The 22,807-nt window shown below is 37.6% G+C and overlaps 2 protein-coding genes across 12 annotated transcripts in view; one reads left to right on the forward strand and one right to left on the reverse strand.

The window, feature by feature from the left end:
- Window positions 1–9,555, forward strand: part of LOC122565961 (phosphatase and actin regulator 4B) — a 395,355-nt gene extending 385,800 nt beyond the window's left edge. For 8 of the 9 annotated variants that reach the window (XM_043722568.1, XM_043722569.1, XM_043722571.1 and 5 more), the window contains 4 exons: window positions 256–311; window positions 1,165–1,268; window positions 1,368–1,540; window positions 2,326–9,555. In XM_043722568.1, the coding sequence (XP_043578503.1) occupies window positions 256–311; window positions 1,165–1,268; window positions 1,368–1,540; window positions 2,326–2,341 (349 nt within the window). In that variant the 3' untranslated portion in view covers window positions 2,342–9,555. Of the gene's footprint in view, window positions 1–255; window positions 312–1,164; window positions 1,269–1,367; window positions 1,541–1,773; window positions 2,249–2,325 lie in introns of those variants that run through there. The other variant, XM_043722565.1, reaches the window with a different exon arrangement.
- A 352-nt stretch (window positions 9,556–9,907) lies between these two features.
- The window catches only part of LOC122566193 (serine/threonine-protein kinase S6KL), a 67,801-nt gene continuing 54,901 nt past the window's right edge, over window positions 9,908–22,807 (reverse strand). For all 3 annotated transcript variants that reach the window (XM_043723114.1, XM_043723115.1, XM_043723117.1), the window contains 2 exons: window positions 10,882–11,106; window positions 9,908–10,587 (listed from right to left, as the gene is read on the reverse strand). In XM_043723114.1, the coding sequence (XP_043579049.1) occupies window positions 10,468–10,587; window positions 10,882–11,106 (345 nt within the window). In that variant the 3' untranslated portion in view covers window positions 9,908–10,467. The remainder of the gene's footprint in view (window positions 10,588–10,881; window positions 11,107–22,807) is intronic.

The following is a 22,807-nucleotide window of genomic DNA, read 5'->3' on the forward strand; positions in this document are numbered from 1 at the left end:
TATCAAAACATCTATTTATAATATTTACAAGAATGAATTTAATACTTCCCAAAAGTGTGAAGAATACGAAAGTAAATTGACAGATGTCATTAAAGACAATACGTCGGATTACGGAGCAAACAGAAGATAACCCCGATGATTTACTTATTTGTGTGAATTTTACTCTCTCTCTCTCTCTCTCTCTTGATCGATCCAACCGATTGAAAGAAAAGCGACTTTAGACTTACACTAATTCGTGTGGCATTCTTGTTCCAGGCGGCTGAGTATGCGGCCGACACAGGAGGAACTGGAGGAACGAAACATTTTGAAAAGTAAGCTCCAAACGCAGTTAACTTTTTGCAAAATATCTGTCTTTGCTAATTGAAATTGAAACCATGTATTAACTTGTTGCGGATGAAATGGTCGAATACTTGATACTATTTTTTGAACTTAATAGATTTATCGGAAATAAAACTGTTAATCGAAGTAATATTAAAAGTTACCGAGCAGCGAAGCAAAATGTTAAAGTATGATCCGTCATTTCCAATTAAAATTTTTCACACTAAAGGTAGACGTCTCTCTGCCATATCTGCAAATTTATTTATTTTGACCTCTTCAAACTTCTTTAATGTTCTGGATTTTCGCCGAATTCTGCAAAAATTCTAGGTTATTTATTAACACGTCTATTTCATTATGTAATAAAAGAGGGTGTTTTTTTCTACAGAATTGAGACAAAAGTGAAATTTTGCATCTGTCCAAATGGACCCAAGAGTACTACGGAGAATTAATATAACTTCTCCAAAAGTTATCCCAATGTTACGAGCAACTTTTAATCGTATTATCTTCAAAGTTTAATTCTTGTTTAAGAAAAACAAGCTGCTTCGATGCTTTATCCGCGTAATATCTATGTAATAAAATAATTGTCAGAATTGACAAAAGTTCAATTAATATATTGTATTCAGCTACTTTCAAATTTTTAATTAATGTATTATTAATAATGATTGATAAATGATATTGAAAGATTAAATATGTATGATTTTACGCTTTTGTAAAATCGATCGTTTCATACGTAACAAGCAAATATCAAGATTGTTCGCATACTTCGATGTTTTTGCAATTTTTCCATTTTCCCGGCCACACGATAAATCTTGGATAAAATATGATGCCCGCGTAATCTATTTACAGAGCAAAGTCCTGCAGAGGAGAAGAAACAAAAAGAAGAAAAAAAGCGGTATCTACTACGAAAGCTCAGCTTTCGACCGACCGTCGAGGAGCTCAAGGAAAAGAAGGTGCGTTTCGTTCAGTTTTACCGTTATAACGTTATGCTATAAAATGGAAACAACTAAGAAAATGAAAAAAATGTTGGATTTTTTTCTGTATTTTATTAGATTATCAGGTTCAACGACTACATCGAAGTCACGCAGGCTCATGATTATGATAGAAGGGCTGATAAACCCTGGACGCGATTGACTCCTAAGGACAAAGCAGCCATTAGAAAGGAGTTGAACGAGTTTAAGAGTTCGGAGATGGCCGTTCATGAAGACAGCCGACACCTCACCAGGTACGCCGTTTTTTCATGTATTTATGATAGAAATATAAAGATAATTCTGACATGTCCTGTATATTTATTTATTTATTTATGAGACAGATCTTTCAATCTTTTTTTAGTTCAAAAACGATAGAAATTCTAGATTAATAGATAATCAATATGTTTGATAATTAATATATTTTATTAAAAGTAAAAATATGAAATTTCTATAAATTCAGACATAAGATTATTTGCATCATTCACAGATAATAACACTGCTCTTTTATATTTATCATAACGTGCCGAATTGACACGAGAAACAAATGAAGCTTTCGAAGATAGACAGACAATGTGTTCGTTCTTTTACACACGAAGTACTGCAATTCATGTTACAACCCCCAAGAGTTTCTTTACTACTATAGAAGCTTTAAATTGTACTTTTATTGCGTTCCAAGGAAACCAATTTCAAATAAAACCTTAATCCTTTGGATTCTTCTATGCCACTGCAGACACATAGATAACAGAAAAATTATATCTGTATTATCTTCTGTAATAAAGAATGAAAAATAAAAGGAAGACTACAGTCTAAATAAATTTAGAAAGCACCGATTCTCTCTAAAAACCTTATCGAAACAAAGTTCTTAATTTCAGAAGATTTCGCTATAAAAGTGTATTGGAGATTGCAAAGGATTAAGGAAGTAGATTGCTCGAAATTAAATTCAATATCGTCTAATAGAAATCAATCGCTATCCCACTCATTCCAGCCGGTCCATTAACTACAGACTCAAGTAGCACATTTGTATTCTGCTCGGTTACAGGTTCCATAGGCCATGACAATTGCAATGTGTTGAGGTGCTACAGTGTGGTGCGGGTATAGGTGAAGGTGCAGTGTGGTGGCCTCGCGTCGAGGCTGGATAACAAAAATAAAATCTCTCTCGGTTGATCGTGGCTACCGGGGGTATTTCACGACAAGAGGAGTTTTTGCTAATACTCCGTTTGTACTCGGGGCAACGGTGACGGTGGTTTCTTTTTATGACGTTGCTGCGTCGTGTTTTCATTCGTCGTCATCGTCCTCGTCGTCATCGTGTCATGCATTGCGTCTCTCCCATCGGTAGATCGTCTTATCCATCACCCACGCATCGGGGTCATCCGCCATTCGCGCTGACGACGAACGTCTCCACGACGTCGACGAAGATTGTGATATAGGGTGGCCCGTCCTATGGAGTAATCGAGAAAAGAGAAAAAGTAACAAAGCGATCGCGTCGGGTCACTCGCTGATTTCTCTTTGTTAGAAAAAGAAGACTCGTTCACGCCTGAGCTCACCTGACGCGTCTATTAAAACTACTCCGTTCTTTGGATAAAATTGTCGGAATGTCCAGTGTGACGATCTTTTTGAGCACTTTTGCATTCTTTCGATGCCAAACTAAGAAGACGAATAGAGAAAAATAAAAAAGAGGGAGAGGAGATCGATAGAAGACTAAGATTGCAGCGTTAGAAATTTGCAACTTAGAAAATCGAAAACGTCGTTCTATAATGATATGAGACTCTTTTTGTACGAATGTTCGTGGAGTTCGAACTATTTAAAAATGAAAGAGCAGGTGACTGCTTGTTTCATTTAAAGTTGATGCTCCACGTCGACTACGAAACTTTGCCATCTCTCAGAATTTCTTACTGCTAGGCATTGACTTGACTTTTATGGGGAATACGAGATGTAATTGAGAAGAGAGACTTATATATCCTTAAAGTACATTTTCAGATAAACTCTAAGATAATATGCAAATTAAACGTATACATTGGAAGTAGCTAGATGAAGATAGAAAGATAGCATGATCGATAAAGGTGGCTCTTTGAACAGTCCCTCTTCATGATAGAAGAAATTCGTTTAATAGAGGGAAGGGAAAAAGAGCACGTGAGCTCGCAGGTGAACGGGTCTTTCCGTAGATTTTAGTAGAACATCATAACTTCTCCTTTTGCCATCAGGCTAGCTCGTCAGTGTCACCTGGCAACAAAACGCGTATACGTAAAGAAAAAAGCGACTCCTAAAGAACAAAGTTTTAATCCTTTAGCATTCGTGTGATAACAATATCTTGCGGATAGTTCGCGAAATACTCAAACTCGACGTGAGATGAATGTGTATCACGATAGATGATTAAAAAACAAATGAGAGAAAAATGGAGAAGAACGTCGATGAGAAAGATTGATTTAGCTTTCGATTTAGTTGTTTAAAGATGGGTTAGTTTGAAATATTTTTATACGTTGACGTTCAATAAAAAAAAAAACCGACAGGGAATTGTTATCATCGACTCGGCACGAAAGAAACGATTTTTTCAATCGAACGAAATAAAAACCTCGTTTTTTTTTTAATCGACGAAACGATCGAACAAAGAGCAAGAGAAAAATGAAAAAAAAAAACAAATACAATGAAGAAAAACGCATAGCTTCGTGGTATATATGGTGACTATTATGTGATTTATCGATAGAATTCCACGGATCGTGATTTTTATCGACTTTTAATAACCGATGACTTTGTTGTTTGTATCGCGCTAACGTTGCGTAGAATTTATTATAATTAAGCATTGTTCCATTTTTGCGCGCGGACAGAGACGTGTCTTTTGAATCGACTCGTGTGCGAATATCTAAGACAATCTTGTTCGAATTGACAAGAAAAAGAAAAAAAAAAGAACTATTTTTCCTTTTTACTGCCAGGTATCACTATTTCTCTATTTGCGGAGCTGCCTTGAGGAGCAAACGCTTTATTGACTTACTATACACAGAGGAAACACACAGAGACGAAATGGAAAATAATGGAACGTGCGAGAAGTGGATGCGGCGAAACAAAAGAAAAAAATATATATATATATATATAGTTGTAAAATTCCGTTTTGGCGACGAACTCGATGAGAAAATGGAAAAGGAGAGAAAGGGGAGAAAGAAAGAAAAAATGCATTGTGCAATTACACACACTTTGTACAGAAATAATATACATAGTGCGTATTTTAGTGGTTATTATTATTGTTATTGTCATCGCTAGCGACACTGCGATCCTCGTTGATTTTCGATCACGCGTTTCGATCGTGAAAGCATCGGTCTTGAAACAACATAAGAAACATAAATTTTGTCTACGCTATATTATATCGGTTACGCCATCGATCGTTCTATTAAAATTGATCGTAGAGTAGACAGAATTGGTCGTTTGATCGGCACGTAGACATATTGTAATCAATTGGATAGATGATTGATCAAAGAAACATAAAGAATACGTTTCGTGGGAGTTTTCTTAAAAAGAAAAGGAAAGATATGAAAGAATCGAAACGTGTTTCGATGTCTTGCACGCTTAAATCCCCACACCCCCTTGAAGCTTCCTGTCCTTGCAAGCATGTGATCGTCATTCGTTTTAACGCTCGTGTAAGCTTGCGTCGAGACCAAATCGATAAAAAGGGAACTCGTCGCTGACGCCTTCTGCTTTCGATGAACGTCGTAAAATTAGAAAAAAAAAAAAAAAAAGAATGAAATCGAACAGAAATGACAACAAGAAGAAACAATATTGTAAAAGAAGAACAATTAATAATCTGTTCTGTCGATGAGTTTTTCACGTGGAGAAATTAAATAAGAATTTTCTTAATAATTTCTCGACGTTCTCAACTTTAATTGTACGAATCTTCCTCGATATCAGAACTCGATCACGCGAGTTTCTCCCTGCGTGATGTAAGTCGCGACGATGTGTCGATTTTCCTTCTAAATAGTAATCTAGTTTTAACGATCGTCCAATGGGGTGAGAGGATCGGATAATCGATCTCTCTCGTAAACCCGTCGGTGAACTCAGTTGTTCGATATTATAAGCAAACAAGCAAAGAATAAAAAAAAAAAGAAATAAAAAATTTCGTCAACTTCGCGGTCGTCGAAGATGTCGGGCCGAAAAAAGATGATGATGATGATGATGATAATGATGATGATGATGTCGATGATGATGATGATGATGATGATGATGAGAAAAAAGAATGGGAAGAGTACGAAGACCTTCTAGTGAACCACGGAGACGCAGGTGATTACGGAACAATGTAAAATAGGGAGATGAAGCGTCTCTCTCGTTCCATTGGTCGAGCGCTGTGGCTACCGTGTAGTCGAACAAATGTATCCATTAATTTCCGGGTTGTCTGGTGTGTAGTATGAATGTACTATGTGGATGAATGTTTAATTAAATCGAGAGAAAGAGAGGAAAGAAGATAGAGTAAACGGAAGAACAAGGATCGACCGAAATCGAAAGTTTTAGGGGTGCGAAAGAACGAGAGTGAAAATGGTAAAACTCGACGAGGATATCTTTAAATTTTCTCCTCGAGATTTTCCCATTTCTCTTTGTTCACACATTTCACAATTTCTTATCCTTTCCCTTTTTCGTTATATTTTCCTTTCTTTCCCCGAATAAGTTTCACCGTTTTCGTCGTGTGAGAGCCACTCTCGAGGACGGATGATCTAGAAGCGACGTGTACAGGACACGACATGCGAAACATAACGATTAATTAAACGACGAACGATTGTAAATAATAAGTTGAGACGATTTTTAGGCGTAACGAAAGGGGAGAAGAACAAATAAAAGATAACACATTGTAAAACACACCGCAATAGTGATCCACGCTACACGCTAAACGATATTACGCATGGCAAAACGAATGAATACTTATAAATATTTGATATTAGGTAATGAAGAACAACAAAAGAAAACTGGTGCCCTAAACGCGGGCGATACATAAGTACTCTATACATATATAAATATTATACATATATATATATATATATAGATATATATATTATATATATTATTATATCGAGGCGTACAAGCAGTATGTGCGTTTTCCAGCACAGATAGTTGGTATTTTGTGTACAAAAAAAGGAAACAAGAAGAAGAAAGAAAAAAAATTGCGTAAAAAGCGAACCAGGGAGAACAATTGTTGGATATTTTCGCCGCGCTCTGTCCAGTCTGCGTGATTATTATTATTATTAATATTATTATATTATTATTGTATTTTAATTATTATAATTTTAACTTTATTATTATTGTATTATTATTATTATTATCATGATTTATGTAGGAGATGCGCGATAAAATTATTTATCAGCGCCGACAAACGTCACTGTCGAGTCGATCGTTCGTGACGATCGAACCAGTACGTTTCCGACCACATTTTTGAGCAAACCGAAAATGCAAAAATTTTCCTCCCGTAAAAAAATACACACTCCCCCCCCTCTCTCTCTCTCTCTCTCTCTCTCTCTCTCTCTCTCTCTCTCTCTTTCATCTTATCGGACGTCTCTGCCACGATCGATTGGCCGATCCCATCGAAATTCGCCATCGACTTTTGCTCTCCATCTCCTTCGCCCCGTGCAATTTCGATTTGCTCTTGATCCTCGTACATCTTATCGTGTGTACAAGCTCGATTTACTCACGTTCCGCGAAATCCCCATTATCGGAACATAATAACGCCTCTGTAAATTAAGTATCATTTGTTCTAAAGCATCTGACGTTATTTAATATTTCATTGAATTTTTCGAAAATTTGAGACAAATTTTTATCTCTGTCACATTTTTTAATTAGAAGGTCGATAGTTTGGCATTTTTGAATGAACAAATTATAAAATGTATTGAAAAAATTCGGAGATGTTCTGGGTTAAAAGATTATGACATTATGGTATTGGTGCAGTGATTTCAACGCGTGGCAATGACACCACCGCTCAACGTTCTACCACGCGATTTGAACATTCGCATTTCTAACATTCTATTTCAAATTCAGATTTCTAATCACCGAAACTTTACAAATCGTCCGAAATAATTCTACAACTACATCGTAAGAATCAAATAATGTGACGCCAACAGCTATTTAAATATCCGAAATTTCTCATAATTCTATTAATTACGCTTCGATAATAATCGAACAATAATTGTAACAACAATTAGGATGGATATTTGTGAAATTCAAAATAAATGTATCGAGACAAATGAATGATCCTAATAAATGATCGTTTCAAGAAGCCAACTAAAGGAATAAAATTCGCGGACCGTGTAAAAAATCGAGCACACGCTCTAGCTACATAACAAAACAAAGAACAAATAAAGAAGCATGAGGGGAAAAAAGTCAGGCTGTAAAAAGAAATTGTCGCGATCGGTGGCCGTGCCAAACACGGCCGATTCTACTTGTATCATAATCTCTTACGATAGCGCTATTATTAAACAATAACGAAACAGTAACAACAATAAGGTAACTCGTAATTTAAGGGAGTGTGAAGAGGGATGAACGAGTGGTTGAATGCGAGCGAAAGAGCGTCTGTGTGAATAAATCTCGTGCGACGAGTACGCGATTTAGTGATCGCTGTATCACTAAGAGAAGCACCTCGTAGCTACGAACGGGCTTCACGGCTTTCAGTTGCTGGTCTCGCGATTTTGTTTACTTCTGCTCAACCCTATGTATCTGTCCAACCTTTGTTTCCAACGAAACTATCGATCTTCTAAAAATGTCTTAAGAAGATAGAGGGAAAAACCAATGATTTCTTTCCTCCATGCAATAAAACAGCCAAAACGAGGAAGGTATATCGCCAAGAAATTAAAAAAAAAAAAGACACGAGACCAGTGCCTGCGGCCAGCCCAAAGGATTTTTACCAAAACGACTCCGCGAGCAGCGGAGTGGAAGCAGTTATATAAAATTAGACGTAATTATTGAATTTCGTTCAATTTTGTAAACTAAGTCGAAGCGTGTCTAGCCGACGATTGAGCCGTGCTTCCTCAAGGGCCGGTTGTCGTCGACAAATAAGACGGCGACAACGTGTTTCGTCAGCTTCGCGTGTGGTTTGAATTTTGTAAAACGCGGACGCGTCCCGCGAACGATCGCTGGCACATTGAAACAACGATCTCATTGTCAGTAAAAATTAAACCCTATCCCAATTTTTCAATGTTTTATATTAACTATATTCTAATTTCTCTCTCTCCCTCTCTCTCTCAAGAGTCATTTATATTATCCTTTGATTTCCACCGTACTCACTGTTCATAGAATTAAATTCGAACGGCGACTCTAATTCTGTTTATTAAACAATTAGTCTGCCAGTCCTCTCGTAGGTCTCTTTTTAAATATTCTTTGATTTTAACGTGTTTGTTATTGATAAAATTATTGTATATTTACTGTTAGAAAAACTGGTTTCATTGCATGAGCTGGGCTAATAATGAAACGTGGTACATTTTGTTTCTTCGTGTTTTTTGAAATTTTATATCGTAGAATTCTGTGAAAGTTTTTAATAATTTTTTTTTTTTTATGAATGATATAAGATTAAGGATGGTAATGATATAGGAAATTGTTGCGATCCTTCGCGTTTCGATCAATTTTATTACTTTTAGGAGATTTCTGTTAAAAATTGATCGCTTTTTAATAATGTTGATATAATTCTATTTCCTTTTATTCCACTTTTTATTGATGTTTGAATTCAGACCAGAGACAGAAAAAAACATTCGACCAGTGATCGCTTGCTGGCGCGTCGTTCGGGACGTAATTTGAAGGAATGCGTTGTATTATATATCGAGAAACCCTCTAAGTGTAAGAATAATAATGTATATATAATTATTATTACCATAAAACTTCGATTGATTGCACTCCCAGGGGGAAAGAAGGAGTTGTCTCCCCTCGTCTAAGAAGAAGGAGCAAAAAACGAAAAGTAACAAAAATTGAAACGTGTGAAGATGAACGAAGACGAAGCAACAAATCTCAAAATGGTACATTCGTGGATACACAATGGATACAAATGGGGAAAAAAACGACATGAAACGGCAACAAAGAAGAAAAAAAATGAAAAGAAGAAAAGAGAAGTATTCTCGCATTGATTTCAGATATGAAGAAATGTATAAGATAAAAAAAAAAAAAGACGCTGCGTTTTTCGATCCAGATCCGTTCTGTTTTTTTGTTGTTAGTTTGTACGCACTACGATTTATCGCAATTTATTGTATTATCGATGAAATACTGTAACAAAAATACTGTTAACTATTCTTAAAAAAATTAAAACTTTTGTAAACTGAGACCATTCGCGTTCTCACGCTGTATCCTGAAAACGATCCCAATGATAATTTTATATTCTTTACGGTAGGACAAATCTATAAACAGTCACTTTCATATCTCTGTGAAAGGCAAAGTAACAAAAGACTGGTTATCATACGACATATCATCCTTGATATCATGCAACTTTTATTTTTCAAATATTTTCTAACACAACAAGTAAATTTTGAGTTTTCTATTTAATTTAAGATCGCCAAACCAGATTTACTTGATCCTTCATGATCACTATGAATATTAGAAACAGCTTCTTTGGATATTTTTTCTTGCTAATCCTATTTATCCAGTAGAGGGAAATGAAATATTAAACATTACAAAAATTGCACAGACCATCATCACAACGACAATTTATTTTTATTCTCTAATAGGATACATTTCACTTTCATATGTTTCTTTGCTTTCGCGCCCCATTGCCGATGCAACGGGGTTAGAAAACAGAACTCAAGTATCGAGTACGTACACTGCACACAGAAGCTACAATCGCACATTGACACATCAACATTTTTGATTTTTCGTGTTACAAAAGCTGCGCAATTTATTCTTAATTCATAAAAAAAAGCCTCTGAACGTTGCAACAATTTTCTTGAAAAATAGCACCAGAGGATAGGAGATTCCGCGTCTTAGGTCAGAGTTAAAAAAATATCACTCTTCGAGCTAGAAAATAATCTAAATAGTTTAAAATCCACGGTTATTCATTCGCTTAAAAGTAATGGATGGCATCGACGACGTTGCTCGATATAAAACTAGCAACGAGCAACAAGCTAACGTTAATAAAAATGTTAGAAAAATAATTGTACAACATCTTTCGGCCAAAATCGATCTGGCTTTAGGCTGGAATGACTAAGGACAACAATACTATTTAACGATCACAGTGATGAGATCATCGATCCTCGGCGTGAGAAATGCTATCTCCCAAAGAGGAGTCGAAACAGGAGAACTCATTGATCCTTCCCTCCTGCTCGGTTTCGACTTTTCGTCCTAGCAGACGAAACGGAGATTCCTGTAGAAATTTGGAGGATAAATTGCACGAAGGATTGTTTAAATGTCGGTTTTGTTGCAAAGCTCTGTCGTAAGCGTAGAATAGAAAAATGTAAATCTTTCAAAAGAGAAACAATTGCTTTTTGAATCCAATCTAGGAAGCCTCTCACAACTATCTTGTAGATTAAATTCCCTTCAAAAACATGAACGTGGATATGTAACCTCATATATGTAAATAAAAAGAGAAGAGAGGAGAGCTCTGTAAAGCGTTATTTTATCAAACGACAGAACATTTCAACGAATCTGATCATCGTACCTTCTTCTGCATGTAACTCTGCACATCGTAACCCATGTAGAAAGCGATCCTCTGCAGACTTAACAGAGACCTCAACCTCAAGCAGGGGTCCGGTTGGAGCATTCGTTTTAACAAATCCTTCGCAGCTGGGGAAATATTTTCCGCCTTTGGTGGCAAAGTTCCAGGTGGAGCATAACTAGTCCCTCTGTCCTCTGGCAGAAGCTCACTGGATGCACCGGCTGGATACTGCAACCAGAAGATCAAGTGATATAATTAAATATTGTTGGTTGAATAAACGGCAATATCATTAAGAAATCGGATTTGATTATTATGATTTAATTTATGTATTATGATTTGTTATCGTTTAAAGATTAAGTCAGTATTTTTCCAAATTCCAAAGTTCTAATCATATCATAATATGTGCCTATCGACTTAAAGATTCTTAATACTATTCCAAACACAATAATCCACTGTTACATCACATAATCGATCACAGGGCGTGTTCTCCCTAATACGCAAACATTATTTCACTTGCTCGAATGGAATTGTTAATTAAAGAGTTTTCTGCGATAGTAGAATTTAAATTGACCTTTTTCCAAATTCCAAACTTTTAATCCACAACGTAGGTCTGTTGATTCAAAAATCCTTGATACGATTTCAAACCCAGCAACCTACTACATCATCGCATAATCACAGTGTGCATTTCCCCCAATATATGAACATCGTTCCCCTTTCTTCAACGAAATTGTTGATTCAAGAGCTTTCTGCAGTAGCAAAATTCTAAATTAACCCTTTTTCAAATTGCAAACCTTTAACCCTCGATACATACATCATCCCAGACACCCTTAACAACATCTCAATCTCTTCCAAAGCCAGTAACAACCAATCATTAATCTACTTAATCCATCGTGGAGCGAATTTTTCCCTAATACCACGCCTGGTGAACCCCGAAATACAAGCCGTGGTTCAGCGACCAATTAACAAGCCACACCTGTCCCGACCGCATGGAACCTCGAGCGTTCAAGGGCTCCGGAGACGCGTTTCTCTTGAACGGTGCGGTGTCCATAAATATTTGTTTTTACGAGTGGAAGGTCGGTAGACTAGAGAAGCTATTACCAACGTGGTACTCTAGCCTGTCTAGGTGGTCGGTACCAATACTCGCCACTCCGCTTCGCGCAGGTACAAACGCAGGGTCAACGGCCACTCACGACCCTCAACCTATTCGCTCGTTCATATCCTTCGAGCGTGTGCCACGACCTCGTGCGATCGTCTATCAGCCTATCCACTCTATCCCTATCCCGACGTACGCGTTGCATTTCTCTGCTTATTCATAGCATGCTCGCGATTTTTCCTTTTTCTTTTCACAAGTCGACTTTGGGATTAGATTGATCGTTCCTTCCTCGTGTTGCATAAGTTTCAGAGTTTGATCGATGTTAGAGGAACTGGATGTCGGTTTGGTTTAAGTTCGCTTGTAATAGCGGATGGGCAAGCAAAAGGACGAGAACGTCGACGATTAATGGAAACGGTGGTTACAGTTGCGACGATTCGAGCGTAATGAAGGAGCGGATTCTGCTGAGGATGATTTTACTGGAATTTTGATATAAAAGAGGGTACGAGGGAAAGAATTTAAGGCAGAAGATTGTGATTCGAAGTGTAAAATGTAATGATTGGAGAGTTTGAAAGTAAAAAGTAAAAATTAAATGGAAGATCAGTTTCGTGCTATAAAAATATTATTCGGTTTTCCAAGTCTGTGTTTGTAAAAAAATAATAATAAATAATAGTCGAATTTAGGATTCATACGCACGACACTATAATTATTTTCCTTTATGTATCATTATATCATAGTACGATATTTTGGTACCATTGAACTCTAAAAGTGGTTCAACATAAAATTATTGAACGGTACTTTTGCATGAGAGATAAAATCAAGGCTACGAAGGAACAAGTTTGTTTATTAATTACATATTTAAACCACGGTACTTCATTATCAGCGAGATCTTAATTGACTGCTTGTGGTGCAATTTATCAAAACGTTGCGTCAGATGGAACAGGATTCGCTTTTATTGCGCTATTTTAACCATCGTTTGGCACGAGAGTCTCTTCAAATCCTACGTTGCCGCATAATTTCCGTCGAATGGGATTATCGAATTGCGACTCAAAAACAAATTCATCCCACAAATCTACTCTTCGAAGTAAACCAGAAATTCTTAATATAGTATGCTGATGTAGTATATATTTCTTTTTAAAAAAAGAAACGCGAAGTTCTGTCAACCGAACGATTATATCTGCCTATCAATTTAAAGCGAAAATATTCCACCATAACTATTCATTAGAGAATCTCAGAAATTGCCCATTAAACTGTGAATTATTATACATTTATAGGAAATATAAACATTAAAAAATGCATGGATCCGTTTAACATATAGGAACCTATAAAATACCGAAAGTACAGTGCTCCTCTGTATGTGAATGTGTATAAATATTTCCAATCTGTTGATCAAAAATACCTTCTAAAACCTGAGCAGTACATGACGATAAATATTGAAATCTTGAAACTTGTCCCATAAATCGGCAATGGAAATGTTCGATCTCTCAAGGAATATATTACTACTGAACGGTATAAATCATAAGCAGAACAAGCTGAATCGATAATCAGCGATGACGGTGTTCCTAAATCGTTGTTTACAAGCGCCTGTAGGGAAAGGAAGCCAGGAGAGAGGCATGGAAAGACGCGGAAGATCGCTGACCGGAGCGGACGTGATATTTCAATTCGATCTCGCCGGGAACCTTGACCGAGAGTAACGGTACAATAACGATCATTACGAGATCGTAGATAGATGAGGCGCTTTTAAACGACCCTGGTTGGGTTCTGCATAAATCAGCGAACGATTCGAAAGCCGATGAAAACAGTCCCAGTCGGTTTCATCTACGCTAGCAAACAACCGATACCTTGTAGCTCGTGATCTTCGGTTCGATGATCCCAGTCTTTCAGTAGGTAAGTAACAGTATCCCTATAAATACTCGATGAAAATTGATTATCGATCGACTTCAAGGGATCATCGCCTACTTTGTTGCAGACCTTGAGTATCCAGACGTGGCGGATCGAATGAAACGGTACGTTGGAAGATAGTTGAAGATTGCTTGACGATGAATGTTTTCTTCATTTTTATATTTTTATATTTACGCGCTATATTATTCGCTACCTAAAATATGCACGATCACTATATTATAAAAGAACAATCACTAAACTCGTAATTAGAAAAAATCCAGTGATGAAAATTAATAAAAATCAAAGACACATGTTTCGTGTCCGATCAAACCTATTTTACTTCACACGTTATTAACAAAGAGTGCAAAAGTGGAAACTAAATTAATAATAATCGCAGAAATAACATAATAATAACAAACAAAAAAATTATGCCTCGTTTATTTTCTCCAGAATGGCAATAAATCATCACTCATGCAGCCTCTTAAATTCCAAACGCTGCGAACTATTCATGAATCGTCCCCGAAGAGGCATTTAAAATACCAATGCCCCATTATCAAATCTTCCTCCATCCTCTCTAACACGAAACTTCCTAAATCGCCCATTCAATTGACGAGGCAAATATACGAAACAGCCGGCAATCTCCGGCGGTTGAACAGAGTAAACAGAATCTCTCGTGACGACTTCCGCGTCTTCGTAGCACCTCCATATCGCGTTGGAGGTACTTCTCGTCTTCGTTGAAGTCATCTCTCGAGACTAGGAAAAAAAATCAGCAGTTCGTTGAACCTGACGGCGCTTCTCGAAACGACTCTTTTATTTTTTTCCTCGTCCGACGAAAAAGAATTTCAGCAGAGAAAGAAAGAAAAGGAGAAGCTTCGAGCCTAGAACGATATACGCGAGCGTGCCACGTTCACCGGTGAATTCCAGTCGGACAGAGGCTAGGCCAGCTAATTGCTGAGCAAACCTCGACTGCATTCACCGACGACGTGGATATGTTCGTTAGCACTCTTCAAGTCGGTACTTCGTCGGACTCGCGTTTCGTCTTGCTCTAAACGCGGCGTTAAGACTCCTGAAGATTACAGGAAACGTCCACCGTATCGGCGGGTAGGTTTATTTACCAGAGATAGAGAAGCTGTAGCGAAGTTTCACTGAAAATGAGAAGAGTACGAGGAGAAGAAGCGCATTAACAGGGATGAAGCCAATGTTTACGATAGGTTTTGTAATTTTTAAAAATGTATGGTTTAGTGCGAAGTAGTTGCTGTACTGAACGAAGTTGAAAATCGAAATGAAGGGAAGTGTGAGTTTGCTACTGTGACTGCGACGCAAAGATGGAGAATGTTGTTTTATAGCCGTGAGAATGCCAAGTATCAATATTTGATTTTTCGTGAAGTTTTCGAATTAATTATTCACAAGCAGTACCGAATTAGTATACATAGTGACAGAAGTACTTAAATAGATTTCTCTTTGTGATTGTACGATCTTTATCGTACGTGATATATCTGTGAAAAGAATTTTTGAAGAAATATTTTAGCGTGTTATTTTCAGCCGTGCGTGTTTCGAGATAAAAAGAAATCGATATTTCTTAGAAAAACCAACATCGATTATATTTGATATCGTTCCTTAGCTTGTATACAAAACGATAATAACCAGTAATACAAGCATTTAATTTAATTTAAGATTAATTTTAAACGGTGATGGCATTATAACGAAAACCATCGTAAACAAGACGTTCAAGTTTATCTGCGTTGAAATCAACAACGCTCATCAAAATTGAAACCGGAGAAAAAAATGTCTTCTGCGCAAAACAATGGAACACCATAATTAGAAGACGTGGCTCGAAGAAGATAGAATCCTCGTATACCTCGCGACGTTTGCGAACAATCGTGGGAAGGTTTTCGCGCGAAAAGAGGAAACGCGTGATTTCTGGACTGCACATATAAAACTAATACGTCATTTCCTGTGCATGCCAGTCAAGTTTATTCGTTAACGTTGCCATAATCGCAATGTTTGAAACGATAGCGTTTCCTGTGCAATGAGACGCGCTACATTTTATGGTTAGTATCGTGCAAACATGCGCATAATAGCGCTCAGCGCGGAGGCCCTTCAGGATCTTTATGAAACCCTCGAAAACTTTTCCGCTCGTCTGCCTTTGCCGTTACGGCCAGTCGGCGAATAGACGTTTTCACAGACGTACAACTTCAATGTCCCGTGAGAATTGTCACAGTTGAATTGCTCGCGGTGCCTAACCGTGCGGGGAAAACGATTTTCATCCGAGAAACGCTTTCCTCCTCGTTGGAATGTGCTTCTTGTTATCATTCTGGCAAAATAGTAAACGATAGAATAAACGTTTGGTGTTTTTAATGCTTGCGGTAATTGTAGTTTCATGGTATTATGATTTCGTTATTTTATAGTTTGATGATTGAATGAAAAAGACGGGAAAAGTTTGACTTGCGTTAGATTGATTGGAATTCGATTTTATCAAAAATGTCCGGGATAATAGAACAATTACTTTTCTAATGCCGAGTTACAAATATAATTTATATTAAATTTTACGTTAAAAAGATTGTTAATATTTAGGAAATCCATGTTTTCTGATTACTGAATTACGTAACATTCACAACGAAGTTGGACGGCAAAGATACGTCTGACAAAAAAGAACGTCGCTTCCAGACAGAAGAGATGAAATTTCAACAACGATAAATATTAGTTCGAATATTAATATTAAACAAATGTTTTACTGTGTTAAACATTAACACCGTTACGTTCTTCTAATTTGTTTTCTGATTCTCTTCTGTATGTCAGTAATATCAACTTCGATGCTTAGTAAAGTAGAAGATTATTGGATTATTGAGACGAATCTTCAACTGTCGGTTAATAGCAGACATTTGTCTCGAAGCTGCACAGTGCACACGCATCGATGGGATGCGCAATGATGCATCGAATATGCGACGAGCGGATGTCACGAAACGGAGAGGAAACCCGAAGATAGACTGACTGAGCACGTGTCTTATGTCTGCAATCGCAATAGTCTCGTATTTTCGCGCGTATGCTTTCTCCCACTTGTACTCGTTGTGTCATTAATTATCTGCGAATGTCTCCTTATGAAGAAGAGTCGGTTATCTTGAGGATCCTTTGTGACGGAATCATTTGTTTCACAATGCCGATCAATTAAATGTGAATCAGTCGATGATGATTATTTGCAACAGTGGTAATTGCACAATTAAATGTTCTTTTCTTAAACCGATCGATAAGTTTCGATTTCAGAGAAACAATTATCACGAAGAATATTCCAATACGCAACAAATCTTCGTGATAGATGTATATAAACAACCGGTTTTGTCGAACCATGTCAAGAACACATACAATTACTCCCTGCAATCGATAATAAAACATTAACTTCGGAATCCAAGAGAGGAAATAAAAAATAACAATGTAGGAATCGATGTGCTCATCGAGTATGCACGTCGAGATCTATCGATAATGAGCTTTCAAAATTGACGATTTCGCACGGTTCTACGAAGGAACTTGAACTACGAAGCGAAAATTTCCCTAGATCGATGCAAAATATTCATAGCAACCGTGCAACATTTTACTGCGAAAGATTCACCACGTTATAATGAGCGAATACCTACGCGAAAAGTGACGCTAATTTAAAAAAAAAACGAGGGATGTTTTTTCTGTCACTATGAATTATGACAGACAAACTCTTGATCCAACATACGAACGTGAAATATTAGCAGTTAAAATTTCGCGTCTCGATGTGAGTACACAGGCGAATTTCGTTGTTGCTATGAATATTTCACGCTAGTCCGGAGGATCCTTACAGAAAGGGGAGCGTAAGAGAGGGCCATCACCGATCGACATTACGACGTGCAGGCTCGTTTCCCGCGAAGGTGCATCGACCAGGAGGCAGGTTCTATTCCCGTCACGATGACTGTGTTCTCACGACAGAAACTGCAAATAGAAACTGGTGATTACGAATCCATCATCGGCATCGACCGTCGGAGGTGGAGTCCTTGTCAGGAATTCCTGTGTCGCGGGATTTCTTGTCGGTCAAAGGATACGAGAAAATAGAAATACATGCACGAGCGAGGAAAACGCGCATCTTTCTACTGATATTTCAGTGAATAGGTAAGAGGGTACGTTTAGAAAAGATTTGTCCATACATAATAGAAAAAGTTATATTTGCAAATAAATCTTTAAATAAATCTTTAAACCCGTTCTTGTTTCTAGCTTTATTCCCTAAATGATAAGCTCATTTCGACATTTTATCAAGTTTACTATCATCATGATCAACTGGCAAAAAGATAAAAACAGAACTTAAGAAAACTTTAACGATGACTCCTTCAGGTATACAAAGGTCAGGTAGAAGCTTGTTTTAACACTGCTCGAAGAAACATATGACATATTTTCAACAATTAAAAAAAAGGAAATTTATTGCTTTTAAAAAGTATTATGCTTACAATTTATTCATTCATACCGACAGTATAGTTATTCACCCTGTAACAACTATGAAACAGAAACGGTATAATCGGATATAATTGTACCGAAGAAGCATTGCAATGAATAGGAATCGCATCCTCGTAGCCGAAGAGGTGAAACGCATCAAAATATGCAAGACGATTAGACCGAAATAAACACGGAGCTCTCACGAGCAACATTTATTCTCCATTATCTTAAACAGCCTTACCCCGGCTTCAAATGACTCGAGTCCATAAAATCAAGAATAGCACAGAGAGAAATAAAGGACAATGGGGTTTGTGTAAGAGAAGCAATGAACGCGAGAAGGAAGGATGCGAAAATCTAAGAAAAAACGAGAAACCGGCAGAATCATGGGGAAAAGAAGAAAGCGTGGAAAGAGGAAGAAGGACCGGTCGTGTACTTAACACAGCGTCGGACATTAACTTCCCATTAACTGTCGGCCATTAAAGGAGCCAGGAGAAGGCAGCGCACCGCTGGCGCCAGGAGTAATCGGCATCAGGTACTAGGCGCCCCGTGCTATCCGCGTACAACTCTTCAAGGCTATTTATAAACCTGCCCCGCTGCTGCAGGCGAACTTCGCGTGGATAAACCCGCGATAAAATCCCCTTTCGGCGGCAAATCGCAGTAGGATCCATGGGTTTCCCCACCGGTTCTCAGGTTTCTACGTTGCTAGAGTCGTCCTTGGTCGTATCCTCGATTATAACAGGAAAACAGGAAAAAGAGGAGGGGGTGGAATTCGATGTTTATGAGGATGTTAGAGTTAAAATATCAATTTAACGGAATTATTAGGGAACATTGGCAATTATCTTAAAAAAAGCGTTAACTTCGAGGGGATGCGTAATAACCCTCGGAACTAAGTTTTGATGAAGATTAATTAGGATTTGAACGTTCAGATAAAGTGGTAGATTAATTGATATGTGGAGATTTTAGAACGTAACGTAGATGATAAATTAATCCATATCTGAGGATATGCCGAAGTTGAGAGATTACCTAATTTATATTTCAAGTTTTGGGGAACATGGTACATAAATTGACTAGTTGATATATTGAAGTAATAATTGGCTGAATCAATTATGTGGATATGGTATCTTAATAGTATATATCATAAAATACATACTTATTTCCTAATGGTTATTAAAGACGTACAAGTACATTGGTCGCAAAACGTACAGAACGAATGACGCTTTAGTGGTCAGAACCAAAACCTGCTTCATCAGCATGAATAATATTTATTATCTTTTATTTCTAAAAATACTTCCAGCGTAAGCTAAATATAAATATCTCGCGAAAGAAACACGAAGCAAATTACATCCACTCATTTTCAATTACTAACAAACCCTAAGAACCATTTTTCGAAAAACCACCCGTAAATTAACCCTATTACAATAAAACAGAGTTAAAATGACCACCGAAGTGGCCGTACAATTTCATCGGGAGAAAGAAGGAATGATTGAAGAGTCAGGTGCGCAAAAAGGCAGGATTGAATTCATTATTCGAGGCAATTCCGGAGGACGACCTGACAAAGTGTCGCCGAGAGGCAGTCATCAAGGTAGCGTGACACTCGAGTACCTAATCGCGACTCATTCGAGCGCTCGCGCTCGTCCTCTGGCAGAAGGGAAGTCGGGACAAGTGCATGCGAGAGGCTCGAGGCCGTCGAGGACAGTAATTTCGATGAAAATCGATAAGTCAAGGGGGAGAGAAGACGAGAGGAAAGGGAGGGGGACACGGAGGACGCGGCAATCAAGCCGCAGAAAACCGTGATATTCCCCCCTTAACTGGTCGGTGGCCAACATTTCCTCACGTACGATCGCGCGCGAACGCGCAACGATCTAGGATCTATAAATAGCCGAGGCGTGCATAAAGCGCGATCGAACGATTTCGTGGCATAAGAAGAAGAAGAGAAAAGCCAGTCTGACTGACGGAACTTGCGAGCCGGTTGGATAATTATCGCGAGAAGGGACGAACAGAGACGATAGAAGCGTTTCAACGGTGTGTGCCGTGGTCCGAAGAAGTGTAACGAGTTACCAGTCCAACCAACACAGCCTTCGTTCTAGCTAATATTTAGGATCTATAAATAGCAAGATATGGACCTGGAAGAACGCACGTCCTGTCCTTGCCTGAACTGGTATCCTCTGGTGTGCCGACGCAGCCTACAGCAGGTTCTGTTTGCCTGCTTCTTACGGATGAATTATGCAATTATTCCAGTCAATCTTCCTTCTACGCGGTGTTATATTCAAGGAAAATAAACGGCGTCACGGTACGGCCGGATAGGAGGTGAGTTACTTTCAGATTGACACTGGTATGTGCGCTCCGATTTCAGGTTTAGATATGTTTGATGAGTACTTCAGTGTCGGTGGACATGATGGAAGTTGAATCAATTGGGATCTATAGCTTCCTTATTAATCAACTGTAGAGTGTATTAAATTGCGTGCTAAATTTTATAACACAACTGTATAGCCCAACTAACTATAACATTCGTTAAATTTATCTAATTCCAATGCACTCCGACAGAAATTTCAAACTGATAAGAAAATATAAATTCACCGCTGATATCTAATTCCGCAGTAAAGATTCAAATACGCATATATACAATGTACAATAAAACTGTTTCTGTCGATGAACATCTGCGATTCCTTTTTTTCTTTTTTAATTGGCTGTAACTTCCATTAAAACCTGATATCAATACCTTCCTACAATAAAATCTCAGATCCGCAACAAAATACAAATTCACGGCACATCAGAATTCAACAATGTTATGCAATATCGAAAACCAAAATTACTCCAATCCAATCCTCCTTCTCCTCTTTAAGTAGCCGTCAATCAAACCATCCAAAAAAGAAGGATAAGAGAGAACTGAAAGCCCGAAAGTTCAATGATCAAGACCCGTTCCAACCTTGGTCCAGAAGACAACGACCATACCAAGCGGTTTCGAAAATCCATAACATGGTAGTCGATCGAGAATGGGTAATATGGTCGCGTTCCAGGGGAAACGAGGCGTGCATCGTTGCATCGGCGCGATGCAGCACGCACGCCAACACAAACACACTTGGACAAGTAATACCCAAGATCTATAAATAGCCTTGTCGAGGGTGCAGTAGGCATCTCGAAGGGGAGGTGCACGCGCTGCACGCGAGGTGTCTTTTCCTCCTGAGGATAGGAAAAAGGAGGATCGACTGGTTCAGCTCGAATGCCTTCTTCGGCATAGGCGCCAGAGCATCGTAAACCCAGAAGATCGCCGAGCTCCGTTTTTTCGCGTCAGTGGGACCAATACGGGGCCGTGTTCAACCAACCACAAGGGCTTTACCATCGAACAACTTAATTCTACATAATTACAGGGATAAACGAAGTGCATTTGTTCGCGAACGTTCGGCCGATTCGAAGAATCTCGACGCGAGTGTCGAGGCTACGTGTAACGCGGGTAGCCGAATTGAAATAATATTTATAAAGTTGCTTGTTATTTGCGAATCTAAAATAATGTATTAATATACTAAGGAAGAATTAGGTGAACATGAATAATCATTAAGAATCACTATTTCATTCAAAATCTTCGGCAATGAAGGATTTAAACATTATAATATTGCATGCAATTATAATTATAATATTACATATATATAAATATAATATTATTGTAATAATGTTGTCAATTACGTGTAATCAAATTAAATGTTTTTCATTTTATATTTTCCTTGCTCAAGTACAATGATCTATTTATGCGTGTGAATTTTGTATTAATATTAATGAGATATACAGATGCTATGTAAATATTTAAGCAGGATATTTCGAATCAAGATTTTCCAGTTACGCCTCGAAAAATCTAAGAAGTGTTTCTAAACACTAGCTTCGAAGGCTTCAAACACCTTATACTCGATAATTATATCGTTATTCTAAGACACTTGCTATTACCAACTTCCTTTCTCATTATAATTGTACCATAAAGATAGATAAAGTACGTTACAGTAAAATATGATCCACTCGTTGGTATAAATATGAAAGTATTTGATTGCATTACGTGAATATAATAGTACATTGCACATAAGAACTGCACTATACTAACATAATACATTTTCTATATTTCTGTACTTTTATCAAGTTTATATAACGATCGGACAAACACCTTTGCGTACCAACATCCAAGTTATGCTTTCTTGCGTAACAGTATTTATGACAAATCGGTTAAAGATCTACAACCTACATATCCAGTAATCTAGTGACTATACATGTAAACATTATATTTTTTTTAAATTCAAGCGACAGACAAGAGAGAATCTGATCTGATCTTAAACAATGTATCCTTCGATGTGCACTTCAAGTATGATACAAGTTAATTTTATGTCTTTGCGTCCTAACGAAAGCTCTGACTCAAAAAAACACGTATTTTCTTACCACATAAAAGGATAAACATAAAAAAGTAGCTAATGCTAATTACGTCCTATAATAAAAATGATTACATATTTTGTTAGAAGAAGACAGTTATTTATA

Source organism: Bombus pyrosoma, linkage group LG3, assembly GCF_014825855.1.
Source record: "Bombus pyrosoma isolate SC7728 linkage group LG3, ASM1482585v1, whole genome shotgun sequence".
NCBI lineage: Eukaryota > Metazoa > Arthropoda > Insecta > Hymenoptera > Apidae > Bombus > Bombus pyrosoma.